The sequence below is a fragment of the Nematolebias whitei genome, chromosome 9 (genome assembly GCF_014905685.2).
Source record: "Nematolebias whitei isolate Nwh7 chromosome 9, NemWhi1, whole genome shotgun sequence".
NCBI classification, from domain to species: Eukaryota; Metazoa; Chordata; class Actinopteri; order Cyprinodontiformes; family Rivulidae; genus Nematolebias; species Nematolebias whitei.
In genome coordinates this window covers 38,125,113-38,139,531 of record NC_056506.1, presented here as the reverse complement: position 1 = coordinate 38,139,531, position 14,419 = coordinate 38,125,113, and the positions used below count along the sequence as shown (strand labels likewise).

General features: G+C 35.9%; 1 protein-coding gene across 1 annotated transcript in view; it reads left to right on the top strand.

Annotated features, from left to right (window-relative positions):
* Positions 1 to 14,419, top strand: part of LOC119414678 (corticotropin-releasing factor receptor 2) — a 53,883-nt gene that overhangs the window by 18,056 nt on the left and 21,408 nt on the right. The window contains 2 exon segments of the mRNA XM_037681778.1: positions 1,144 to 1,157; positions 11,181 to 11,199. Coding sequence (XP_037537706.1) covers positions 1,144 to 1,157; positions 11,181 to 11,199 — 33 coding nt within the window.

The following is a 14,419-nucleotide window of genomic DNA, read 5'->3' as shown; positions in this document are numbered from 1 at the left end:
GCCCTATATATGTATATATATATATACATATCAGACAGACAAAGACTGATCATTTTTGATCATCAACACTTTTGACCAAAAAAAGCATTTGAACTGCCGTTTTCTGGGAGTATTTTATTTTCCAGCCTCTACTACCTAAAATGTTTTTTTAATTTATTAATATGAAATTTCAAAGGTATGCCTAATAGATCATCTCTATTTTTAAAATACAGTATACCTTTGAATTGGAGTGTCACTTGACTGAGTCATCATCATGCTCCCAATATTTCAGCTTTTTAATATCATGGTCAATTTTTGTAAAGCATCCTTTCATAAGCTAATAGTTTCTTTCCTTGTTACCATCCAAACAAAATGCAGATAAACTAGTGGTGCAAAACAAAATGTGTGAGAGGCAGCATCACTCTAAAATAAATGTGCTGAACACAGTCTGTGTAACGTGAAGTTCGTACCTGCCGTTCTATGTTTTATGAATGGCAGCACACACCAACAACATGATACAGTAACCATTACATAAAGAGAGTTGTGTGTTTGGGCTGGTTGTGCACATCTTGATTGTTGTGAACAGAATGACAAATCAGAAATAACAGCAGGGAGACGATCACTGGCAGTTTTTTTTTTTTTTTTAATATGTATCTACACAACTGAACAAAACCCAATAATGACTGATCATTAAAGTGCTTAATACATTTCAAGAATCAGTTACAAGTAAAACAAATACATTGCAACTGTATTTGTTCTGTTTGTGTATTGACCTCATTTTCCCCTTGATCATGGGCATCTCTGATGGCAGAAATGAGAAAACAGTCATTTTATGTTAGCCTCAGTCAGACCCAGTATTTTCTATGGAACCATTGTCACCCATAAATTTGAATCATTGTTAATCAACAAATTAAAAAAAAGAGATGTAGCAGTGATTGGTGGATGAGAAAAAAACCCCAAAAAACTTTATATATTCGGAATATAGAGTTCAAGTATCGTTTTGATCTGATGCTGTCAAATGGCTATGGAAGCCTGTTTGTTCACATTCACTGAGAAAAACGTGAATCTCCTTCAAAACTTTACACTTAAACTATCTACCAAAAATGCTACTTTTCTATTAACAAGACAAAACAATCAGACTGATGATACAGTTTGTCTGACAAGTTTATGAGCTGTGAGTTTACTGTAAGGATGCTACAGATGTTGTTGGAGGAGGTGAAATGGATGGTGCTGGTTTGATCCTTTACTGTTAATTGAAGTGGGACACTTTATGTAGTTTAAATCATTTGTTGCTTGCAATGGACTGATAACAATGATCATTAAAACTGAACATTATAAGTGCAGATCATTAAGTTTCCTATTCAGTGTTAAAACAGCTGACCAGAACAGATGCTGTTAGCGTGTAGCATTTAGTGTTTTAAAAATACCACCGAGCTTTAATCTTCATGACTAACTTCACTGTTCTTAGCACTGTGAATGTACACGCTTCTATTTTTCTGTTATTTTACTGCTTATAAAACAGGAGTCGTGCATCAAAACATGATGTGTAAAGCTTCATCACTGAAAACAAAAATAAGAGCATTTACAGCAATTTCTGGGTTTAGAAACTTTTGATCTTTGCCACAAAGCTTGGGTCTGATGTGTGGTTTAGTGTCTGCTTACAGAACAGAACTGATTACTGACAGTAAATAAAGATTTCACGTGCAAATATTCAGCTTTCATGCAGTGTTTTTGATCACTCAGACTTCTACATGACAAGACAGCAGCACAGTTAACTGTCTTTGTAGGTGATTTCAGGTCATTTTCAACAGAAATCTGCCCGGTAACTGATGACTGATTGATATGGGTTTTTAAAACAAGCTGATGTTGCAGTCTGTCAGAAGAGTTTTCTGTCAACGGCCCTCCTAAGGCTTGTAAACTGAAAGGAGCAAAGTGGACAGACCATCTTAGGGTCATTAAAGAGTTAAATTATTTATTTATTACTAATAATTAAAATGAGTTGAATTGATTTAAATTGACTATATTAGGGGCCTGAACATAACCAAACATGAATTGAATCCAAGCAGGAATGTGTGTAACCAAAAGAAGCTCTGAAGTCTAAATATACGACAGAAATGACACAAACAACATGGTTGTCCAATTTTCATTAAAAAAAACAACAACAAGAAAACATCAAAGTTGTTCACAAAATTATTTGTGGTAATGGACTGATTTTCAACTTTTATAGTTCTTTTAGTTAGAGGACATCTTAAAGTTCTTGTTTTTGCTCCTTTTCTTAATTTTCTTAGATACAACAAACATTAATTATTAGAATAAAGCACTCCAGCCTGCATAATGCTTCTGACATCCTAATTTTACGCTCTGCATTCTACAGCCTCCCAAATCTACAGATTTGGTTTTAAAAACTCATTTTCTCACATAATGATTTAGGTTGTATGCTGTGCAAACCCTCTGTGCGTATATCCAGCATTTCCAGGTGACTGACTCGGACACCCATACAAGCTTTCATCTTCCTCCAAACTGAGATGGAGAAGCGGCTTTTTTTCCCACTTTAGATTCTCCTCTTGATATATTTGCTCATCAGACTTTTATTGAGTTAATCTGAACAGAACAGACCCATTCCAGGTTCATTAATGTTTTAGAGTGTTATTTAGAGACTGTCTTTAGTGGCTGTAAAATGCTACAAAATGTAAACAAGAAGGACTTTAGGTTTTATGTCCAATAAAGAATTACACATGAAATGTAACATTAAAATTATATTTTTTATTAAAATATACATTTTTCACTGTTGTTTTTCCTTTTAATTTTTTAGTTAATTTCTCTTTTTTTCTATAAGTAATTTTCTATTAATTCATTCAACCTTTATTTATACAGGTTAATCCCAATGAGTCTCGGGGACTCATGTACAAGAGAGACCAAAGAGTGATGACAACAGTGAAACAACAAAGACAACAATAGACAATCATAAAGGATGCATACAAATTGAGATTTTTTTTAACAAGTGGAAATAAAATGGTATTTAAAAAAAAATGTAACAAAAAAATAGCTAGGATTGTAAGGTGATGTAGATAGAGCAAGAAACATTTTTAATTCATGAACTTCCATTTATTCAAACAATTATTTCAAAACTTTATTTAATAAATGTAGGCAATATAAAACGATGGTAATAACTGCAACACAGAAAACATTTTGTCAAAAGGATTAAATCAAAGAATAACAAAAATTCCTACAAACAAGACAACATGAATTTTTAATGATGCCTTCGATAATATGTTGGTTTGAACAAAATGCTATCAATAACACTCATAAAGTGCATTTTATAATAGCAAACACTATTTTTGGGTGGCAAAGACAAAATGTTAGATTTTTTTAAATTATTTTTGAGTATAATGACAAACGTCTTGCAAAGAATTCCCCAGCCTTCATCATTTATGCAGAATAAACATAGTTGAAGTCTGTGTAATACACAGCTTGATGTACTGACAACTGCCAGGCAAGGTAAACAAGAAATTTAATACATTAAATGCAAGACAAATCCAAATGTTTGTGCAATATTCATTCAACATTTATTTATACAGGCTAGTCTCATTGAGCCTTGAGGACTCATTTACAAGAGAGACCTGATTTTAACAAAGAGTCATGACACAATTGACAATCATAAAAGAAAGCATATAAATTGGAAAAAAAATAGATGGAAGAAAATTACATTAAAAAGCAAAACAAAAACAGCTATAATACAAAGCGGTGTAAAATACTAAAAACAGGAACATGTCTGCATTGGTTTTTGAAGGAACTTAACAGATGTTTGAAGCCACTTAGAGACATCAAGGTCAAGAACTTCAGATATTTTTGCAAGATATTCCAGGAAACAGGAGCAGAGTAGGAGAAGGCCCTTTTGCCTAGTTCAGTCCGCAGTGAGGGAACACTGCAGGTAATAATGTCCTGAGAGCGCACGCTGTAGCTGCACTCACACACTGACAGGTAGGAGGAGATGTATGAAGGCAACAGACCAAGAAGTGATTTAAAGATGAAAATGCAGCAGTGAGTGAGTCTGTGTGAAGTTAACGATGTCCAGTTAACCAGTGAATACAGGGTGCAATGGTGGGTACAGTAGTTACAGCCAATTATGAATCTTAGCACATTGTGACAGACAGCATCCAACATCTGCAAGATGCTTGTAGGAGCGTTCATGTAAATAATGTCATCATAATCAATGGAGGGAAGGAAAGTAGCAGTTACAAGGCGTTTCCTAGCATTCAGAGTTAGACAGGCTCTATTTTTGAAAAAGAAACCCAGTTTTACTTTCAGTTTCTTTACCAAGTTTTTGACATGATGCTTAAAAGAGAGGTGCAAATCGACCGATACCCAAGTATATGTAAGCGTCAACAAACTCAGTAGGACACCATTTGAAGATAAAATAGAAGGAAGAACTGCTGGGACTGACTTTTTGTTTGAAAACAACATCCCTTTGGTTTCGTCAGTGTTTAGTACAAGTTTGAGATGGAACAAATCCGACTGGATGATGTCTAAAGCAGATTGCAAAAGCTGGAAAACCTTATCAACTGTTTTAGCTCGACAGTAAAGAACTGTATCGTCAGCAAAAAAAATGTAAGGATGCATCAGGGATGATCTGACCTACATTACCTATGTAGAATGTGAAGAGGGTGAGTCCTAAGACTGAACCTTGTGGTATACCATTGTTAACAGTTAGAAAACTGGAAGAAGTATATACAATACAATAATACATACATAAAACAAATCCAGTAAATACAATACAATAAATAAATACAATAAAATATACAGCTAATATGCAGTTTGATTCAAAATGAATCTGTCCATTTGAGAAAACAACAAACAACTTACTCAAAAAGAGGCTTTTAGAAGCCATTGAGCATCTTTTTTAACATATTCTTCAAAAATACAATACAAAAAAAAAAGTCATAAATATATATTGTTCCAGTTTTGTTTTAGCGGTTTTTTTTTTCTTTGTTCAAAATAAATGGATTTGTGTAAAACTACTTTAAACCAGATTGTGAGCTTTGATTAAAATTCCCCTTTCTTCTCTGGAGATTCTATTGGTATGCCATCCCATAAACACAGAAAAACAACAACAAAAACTTGCCTGTAAATAACCCAAAGTTCATAAAAGCCTGACATGTTTTATTGTTTTTAATTCAAAGTCAAACCAAACTGACCGAAGAGAGATGAAACTGTCAGAGTCACAGAAGTTGCTGATGAGGTGACAAAGATTTACTGCCTCTGCAACAAAAATTCTCGGCAGGATCTTTTCTATCTCTGCTGATCAGAGCTGAAGAAGACTAATAACTGTAGCAGAGTTAGATGACAGCGGTGTGAATATACTTTTCATCAAATATAAAAAAAAGATGTATGTTAGTAGTTTGAAATATAGTTGATATTTTAGCATACTGCATACTTTTAACTTTTACTCAACTCAGTCAGTTGTACAATAAAACATTGGCGTTACGCAAAGTGACACTAGTACAAAGAAGCAATCTAAAGGAGCTTCTCTCAACATTTTTATACTCTGAAACTTATAAAATAAGATGTGTTATTAGGTTTTCTTGTCACATCATTCATTGCTTCATTTTTTCTTCCATTTTTCTATCATTTCTTCCATTTACTTTTCATGATATATGCTTTTTATATGATTGTTTATTGTTGTCTGTACCTCACCTTTTTCTTTATTAAAAACAGGACTCTCTTGTAAAAGAGTCCTCGAGGCTCAGTGCAACTAACCTGTATGAATAAAGGTTGAATGAATTGTAAGCCTTTTTGTGCCAAAAAAAAAAAAAAAAAGGAGAAACGTTTTTACATGCAGCAGTGTTTTAATGTTACAAAGTAGAAATACTTTGTTACTGTACTTAAGTAGAATTTTGACATATTTTTTTACTTTACTTCGTTATATACATTTCTAACGACTTTCACTTTTACTTCACTACGTTTCCTCAATAAAATGTGTACTTTTACTTCAATACATTTCCCGTAACCATCTTAGTTACTAGTTACTACAATTTAAAATGAGTAGAAATCTGATTGGGCAATGCCTGTTTGTTCTCCCAGTCTACCAGCCTCTCCCCCGTCGCTTGTGTGAAAACTGCAGCTCCCGCTGTGAACAAGCTAGATGCATATGCAGGTATCAATCGTTATAATAAGTCTTTGTTGACTCACAGTGGAGACACATTCCTAGTTGTGAAAATGACGGTAGCTGCTCAAAAGGAGAAGTTTGGTGTTCTCCAGGACATGAACTGCTTCTATTATATTATCCTATAATACATCCTGTATTATTAATTAGTCAGAAAGAAACAAGCTCAGTAAACAAGCCAACAATCTGGACTTTCTAACAACTTTGTTAATACAAGTTAATAAAGGTTGAATGAATAAACTTCAATCTTTTATTGTTCAGTTCAAACTTCCCCAGTTTTTGTCACTGGATATTGAACCCAATAAATGTTGTTTTGGAAATTCTAACCATTTACTTCTACTTAATACTCTTTAAGTACATTTTAGAAGAGAAATTTACTTTTGATACTTAAGTACATTAAATGTCCGATACGTTAAGACTTTTACTTAAGTAATAATTTTAAAGGAAACTTTAACTTTTACCAAAGTAATTTTATGGTAAGATACTTGTACTTTCACTGAAGTATCACTTTTGAGGTACTTTATACAACACTGACATGCAGACATGGGAGAAAAGTAAAAGAAACATCTTTCCTTAAAGCAACATTTAGATTTTCTGTTTTCACCTCTAAACCACCTCAGATATCTTAAAATTTATATAAATTTATTTAAGAAAGAATCCCTAAAGAGTCCAACCTCAACTCTTGGCTGGGTTTCTTATAAAAGTACAAACCAACTTGCTTTCAAAAAAAGACATCCAAGTACTAATAAATCTCCCTCAAAGGAAGCATTTATGTGCATTAAATGAACACAGAGCAATGATTTTAGTTAGTGCAATGAAAAGTGTTTATATACTGTAGCATAAAGACATAATATTCACCCAGATTTCTGCTTGAGTGCGCAGCTCTTGCTGTCAGAGCCTTTACATTGACTACATAAGCCTTTTGTTGACTTGCTCAGCAGACGTCAGCCGATGCTTTTCGTGGTTGGACTGTCTACCCGGCTTCTCCAGGTTTCAGCATTTCAGCATCTCCTACTGAAATCATTGCCAGACGTAGGAAGAGGAACATGACATGGAAGGTTACTGAGAGATAATATATTGAGATTCTGTGTTCTAATTCATGCAATCTGGCTGAAAATGATATTTGTTCAAACATAGAACTCACATTTGTTTGTATTCTTAGTTGCAGTATGTTTCAGGCTAAACTGAGCGTCTACAGTAGAAGTGGGTGGGTAACTAATTTTGGCAGCAGATCTATGCCAGCAGCATTCCTGCACATGTCTGTGTGTAGCACTGCTGCGAATGACACAGAAAATGACGTGTGCGTTTCTTTAGAGTGTTTATTTTTTCCCTCTGGGCCTTTATCTTTATCCAAGAGAGAGCTTTGATTTCACAGAAGTGCCCGTTCACACCAAATTGGGTTTAGTTTGTTCAGATTCTATTACAAATCTTTTTTTTTTTTTTAATGATTTGCATCCAAATAGCTTTTAATTTTCATTTACCGGTAATTCTCAGAGCAAAGTTCAGAGCGAGATCTGTAAATAATCCCAGAAAATACACAGACGTTTTTCAGAATATTCCTGTCTTGTAGTGAAAGAGTGTGCCAGAAAAATGCTCATAGGAACATTGTAGCAGTGGTGCCAGAAAGATTTTCATGCGGTTTAAAATAATTTATTAAGCCTGGCTGCTGTAGCTCGTGGTCAGTGTCGTGGTCTTATAACCCTGAGGTTGCAGGTTCAAGCCCAGGTTGCGCCAGCAAGGACATTTGGCATAAAACAAATTGTCAAATCTTTCATGTGAGTTCGCTCGCTGTGTTGACCCCTGAAGAAGGAAGCAGTGGAAAACAAACCATTAAGCCTGTGTGACTTTACACAGACGTGTCTGTGTCTGTAGCTCACAGAAGTTTCTTCCAGGTGAACTAGTCCGTGTGTGATGATAATGTCAGAGAGCCAAAGAGCAGCATGTCTGACACAACAGTTTGTACAACAACATGAACGTGACAAAGACAAGCCTGTACGTTTTTTTTAATTCATTGTAACGCTGTTTTTCTGCCATGTTTTATCTGATCAAACTCGGGTCACTCAAGGACTTTGGAGCAGTCAATGCAGTCATGTTAAGAAATATGTAGTAGTCTCAGAACAACTAATATTACAAACAACAACAACAAAAGGATATTTTCTATATTTATATGTTAAAATGTACACAGGGATTGCTCCTTCTCTTTATTTATAAATATCATCTTCCTTTAGTTTTACATGTTGGGCAGGTTTTTTTAATCTACCCAAAACACTATGGAATTAATACAAACTTAAGTAGTTAAATAAAAAAAAATAAAGGGTTTATTTTACAGTCGAACCTCAGATACAAGAGAAACAATACAGGTTCCGTCTTGGCCGTGGAACGCTACCAGCTCTTTACCCTCACTAGGGTCCTCGGGGGGTCATGGGAGTTTGCCCATCCAGTCTACATGTGGTTTGTGGACTTGGAGATGGCTTTCAACCATGTTCCTTGAGGCAAACTGTGAGGGGTGCACCATGAGTGTAGGATTGGGGGCCCAATGGCTATGGGCTGTTAGATCCCTATACAAGAGGTGCAAGAGTTTGGTACGCATTGCCGGTAGTAAGTCGGACCTCTTCAGTGTGGGAGTTGGACTCCACCAACTGCCTGTTGTCACCGATTCTATTCATAACTTTTATTGACCATTATTGGATTTTGTACCTGGATGATTGAGCATGAACTTTGATGTCTTGAACCACTTTGGCCGTGGCTGCCTACCAGGGAGGAGTCAATGGGGGAAAGGACAGCCCCCAGAAACCATCTTATCACCAACAAACTGGTTGGTCCACTAAAAGAGTGTACTGGTTAGTACAGGGAAAACAGTTTACTTGGGACTCCTCAGACTGATTAAGTCCTCTGGATAGAGAGCGAAAGGTCTTTCCACAAAAAAGAAACTGTCCAGATGACCTGATTAACCATTATTGGATTTTGTACCTGGATGATTGAGCATGAATGTTGATATTTTATGGAGAGAATAGCTCGGTGCAGCCTTGAGGTCCTCCCAAAAGAGCTGGAAGAGGTGGCTGTGAAAAGAGATGTCTGGGCCTCCCTGTTTAAGCTGCTGACCCCATGACCCAATGTTGGACCAAGCGGAAGATAATCAGAGTCAGAGTCAGAGTCAGAGTCAGAGTCAGAGTTTCTTTATTGTCATTCGCACCTCATGTGGTACATGTGGTGGAGCGAAATTATGTACACAGGGTCCCAGTTACATCCAACAATAAAATGTATAAGAAAAACAGTAATAACATCCAAGACATGAACCAAGAAAAACATCAACTAAATATACACTAAGCACTCATAACATAAAACATTGAACATCACCACAAACATGAACATGAGTCTGTGAGCAGATGTGCACGCATGAACACACCAACATTGAAACAGATCAGCAGCAACATGAAACAGATCAGCAGCAACATGACATGGTTTTTCACAATGATTACTCTAGCCAGAGATTCATGAGTCTAACAGCCTCAGGGTAGAAGCTGTTCCTCAGTCCAGCGGTTCCACACTCAATGCTCACTCACTCAATGCTCCCCAACCTCCTTCCTGATGGATGGATGGATTATTATTATTATTATTTTGCTTTTTCCAAGTTAATTTTCCAACATGATTTTTCTGTTTCATTGTTTGTTTTAACAGCTGATTTTTTTATATAGCTGTGCTCATTTGTTTTTCTTTTTAAATCTTTCACCTCAAAGCCCATTCATACCCCCCAAACAGCTCTTATTGTAATAGAAACCATTTAAATGCTATAGGAGAGGCTCTCGTGGCTCTCTGGATTACTTAAGAGCATGTTGAACACAGTTTAAAATAATGGAACACGTCTCTTAATACATAAATCACAAAGCGTAGGCATAAACAAGCCTTTTGCTCATGAGAATAATGCTTGGAGGAGGATTTTATACTTGGATATTTGTATTGTGGTTCAAATTGCATTATTTTTGCTGTTTTTGTTCTTTTATGTGATTTGTGCTCATATGGTTTTAACAATTTTCATACATTTTATTTTTTAACAGTATTTTATCCCCTCAGTTTCCTTGGTTTTTCCTGTTTTCTGCTTTTATAAACACCTGATCCTCATCTCTAATTACCACACCTGTTCTATTTTATTTCTCTTTCACAAATGAGCTTTTACTCTTGATTTATTGTTTCTGGTTTCCTTTGATCCTTATCATATATATATATATATATATATATATATATATATATATATGGCACTTTTTTCCTTTATGTCAGATTTTGCTTTTGTTTTATTGCAATCTGCTCTTTTTGTTCATAACTTGTTGCCTCGAAAAGCCTTCAGTTTTGTTTAAAGAAAGTTTTTAGTTCCTTTGCCTGACTGCTTCCTGATTGTCAGCTTCAATTTAACTCCTCATCGTCACCACCTCATGGAGTGATCCAAATTTCACGCCACACTTTTACAGTTCGACATTGTTAGTCGTGTAACGAGCAATTTAACAGAATATAAATTAAAGCAAGTGCAGCAGAACCTGCAATATAAATCCATGTATTATTCATCATTTGAAGCTAAAGACAAAGCTACTTGTGTGGCTCTGAGTCAGAGACAAGGGGCAGCTTACAGTAAAGTCATTGTGTCGTTGTTGTTAACCTGCTAGGTTTGCATATTTTAAGTGTTCTTCCCTTTTCATCAATGTGTTACCTGAAATATAAAGCTAACATTTTTGCTTTGTTTGTGTGACTTTTGGTTAGCTGCAGAGCAAAACTTTAATATTTTCTTAACACTGTTTGACAGAGGAACTGGGTCATACCTAAGAAATATGAGAGGAGTTTAAACCAGAGCTTGTCTTTAATTAATTCACTCACAGTACAAGAAATGACAATAGGTGCAGTTAGATCATTCTGATGCTGCTATTAACAAAGTGATGTAGAGATCGATATTGATGATTATCCTTTTGTAACTCTTGACAACACTTGTTGTTTTATTTTTAACGTTGGAGCTGATTTTTGTCTGTCGGTGTCACATAGGCATCTTTTATAGACCACATCTTAAAACCAAAGTTGGAAGTTTTGCAGAATGAATTAGCAAATCGTAAATAAGTCTCTGAGAATGGAAGAATAATATTTGCTGAAATTCAGGAAGAACCATTAAACTACAAGGAATATTGTTACAACAAAAGAAGAGTTGGATCAATTTGTGCTCAAATTAAAATAGATAAAAAGGAAAACATTTCTTCAAATATGATGCCTGCTTACTGACTCTTTCGCCCAAATTCAGTTTCTTTTTTATTCATCCTCTCATGACTCCAAGGCTCCTCCTCCATGATATGAAATGTTAAACGTTTCCCAAATTGTTAAATGTTGGGTGCAACAACTCTGGATTATGACTTAGTGTATGTAGACAAGAGCAGCACGGTGGCACCGTTGGTAGAGCTCTTGCCTCGCAGCGAGAAGGTCGCCGGTTCAAATCCTGTTTGGGGACCTTTCTAGATGGAGTTTGCATGTTCTCTCCATGCATGCATGGGTTTTCTCTGGATACTTGAGTTTCCTCCCACAGACCAAAAGCATGCATGTTAGACTGATTGGTAACTGAATTGTCCCAGTGAGAGAGTGACTGTGTGTTTGTCTCTATGTGTCCCTGTGATGGACAGGAGTCCAGGGTGCACCCCGTCTCTCACACAGTGATAGCGGGACATGGGCACCACCGACTTGAAAAAGATAGAAGCGGGAAAAGATAATGGATGGATGGATATATGTGGACTAAAAACTTTACATTTTAACTGGAACAAGATTAGTACAATTTTTAAATCTTTAGTTGTTTCTTAGTTGGTACTTTTCTAAAAAAAAAAACAATCTTTATAGATGGTCCAGTTTATTATAACTGTTATCAGTGATTGGCATAATTCAATACATTTATCGTGTGCTGGCTGATTTTATACCACACATGACGTACAGGTAGTAACCCCGCAAAAATTGTGCTCCATTTCCTGGTGTCTAAAGAAAACGTCAACCTGCAGTGAGCTTGGAGGTTCCCGGGGTTTAGTTTACTCCGTGCTCAGCTTGTGAAAGCAAATTTCAAATGACTTGAAGAAAGCATGGCAGTGAGTGGCTCAGGTGTGGCTTGGATGAGTGACTTCCAAGTTCACCTACCGTTTTAAACTCATTCTGGATCAAGCTTTAGATTTACTGGCCGTTCTGCAGAACAGCTCAAACAAGTTGTGAGACGTAAGCAGCGGTTTGTCGTTTCAGGAGGTGTTGCAGTTGTGTCAAATTTCCTTAATCACTGTTTGCTGCTGTGCCTCTTTGACAAAAAAATATAACACGCGGAGCAGAGAGTCATAACGGCAAATCAAGTAAGTAGCAGAGAAGGACAAGCTGAGCTATGCAATCTGTGTGTGAAAACGTTGAGCTGCAATTTCCCTGCACAGCAGCCATCGGCTGAAATAAACAAGCCGAAGTTATTAGAGCCCGACTGTTTGGCTCATCCCTCAGATCAGCTCACAATTGTATTTCACCACTGATAAGTTCACCTGTGATGTTTCAGATCCCTTAATTGATCTACAAGTTTTGCATGAATAATCAATCAACCATAATTTCCTGAAACCGAAAGCTCCATTTCCTCCCTCATTCAACAAGCTTCCAACCTTCTGTTTGAGCGTTCATTTGGTGCTTGTTAGCAAAGGCGCATTTGCACGTCCAAGAAAGGCATGAGAGTTGGCAAAGCGGCTGGCTGGCAGCAGAGGTTGGCTTTGTTAGCAGATTGTGCATTGCTTGGTAATTGCACATTTCTTCCTCTTATGCACCTTTACACCATTAAAGTGTCGTTGGTGCTGGATCTTTTACAGAACTGGTGAGACATCAGATCACTAACGAGGTGATTAAATTTAGGAGTGTAAATTTAATACACTGCAATTTAAAAATAAATATAAAAATGAAGGGCGGTATAATGCACAGATGGTTTGCCATAAATGTGCTTTTCCTGCACTCGTGTTTTGAATTAGCCTTGCCTCAGTGGAATAGCTCACAGGAACAAACCTAACCTGCACGGTGAACCATCACAGCTTGTTTCACAAACACGGCGTGATATATTTTTGTAAGAGTCTGCAAACTCAAACTACTATGGTGGGCTTTTTTTTTTTTTTTTTACTCTGCATGCACAGGTAATATGGCTATAAAATTTGAGATTTATATTTTTTGCACAATGGAGATTAAAAAGTTTGTGACAGTAGAAAAGACCTGCTGTCTTCCTCACTGGGCCGTTGCTTTAGATGCTGCAAATAGGAGGAATTTCATTTGCAGATAATAAATCATCCTGCTGATGCCATTATGCTGCTCATCCAGGTTCAGATTTTTCATTTCTTTATTTTTTACATGACTGCGATAATCACAATGTGAAAAAATGACATTGAACTAAGGCATTTTAATGATAACTTAGGAGAAGCTGAGCTTTTGTAATTTTCCTGAAGATATTTGGATTATTTCTGCCATACTGAAGTAAAACATCAAAATGTATTTTGTCTTTATTAGCAGCCGTGTTCCCTGTTGAGAAAGATACCCCAAGAGTTCCCATTTAACAGTATAAACCACCAAGCTGCAAGGATAAATACATTTTAAGACTTGTTGGTATTTAAAAGCAAAGATTTGTAAAATATTCTCTTAGGTTTCATGAAACCATCTACAGATGCAGTATACAAACAGAGCTATATTTTGTCATAGATTTTTGCTTTTTTTGCTAATTTGTTTTCTATTCTTAGCTTTTTTTGTGCATATCAATAATCTGAAATGATAAAAAGCTTAACGCTCACCTGAAGACGCACAATTCCCCACAGCAACCCTGCTCTTGAGCTGCATTAAACTGCTCGTTCGTTACAGAGGCTTTTACTTCTCACCTTCTTGGCTTGTTTGGTACAGCTCAAACAAAGAGTGAGGAGCTGGCTTTTTGCAAATTTTAGACAAAAGCATAAAAGTGATTTTGAGACCATAATCAAATGGGCCATTTGGGGCTTTAAGAAGAGTGTGCTTCTGATGAAATGTGACAATAAGTGTTGGATCAGTGTGTAAAACTAGGACAAATTATTTGTTTGGGTGAAATTAAAGTGTGTAAAATTTCTTTTAACGAAGCACAAAACTGTAACTTGGAAATTAGCATAAAACCAGTATCTATCTATCTATCTATCTATTGTATGTATACATACATATATATATATATACATACATACATACATACATACATACATACATACATACATATATATATATATATATATATATATATATATA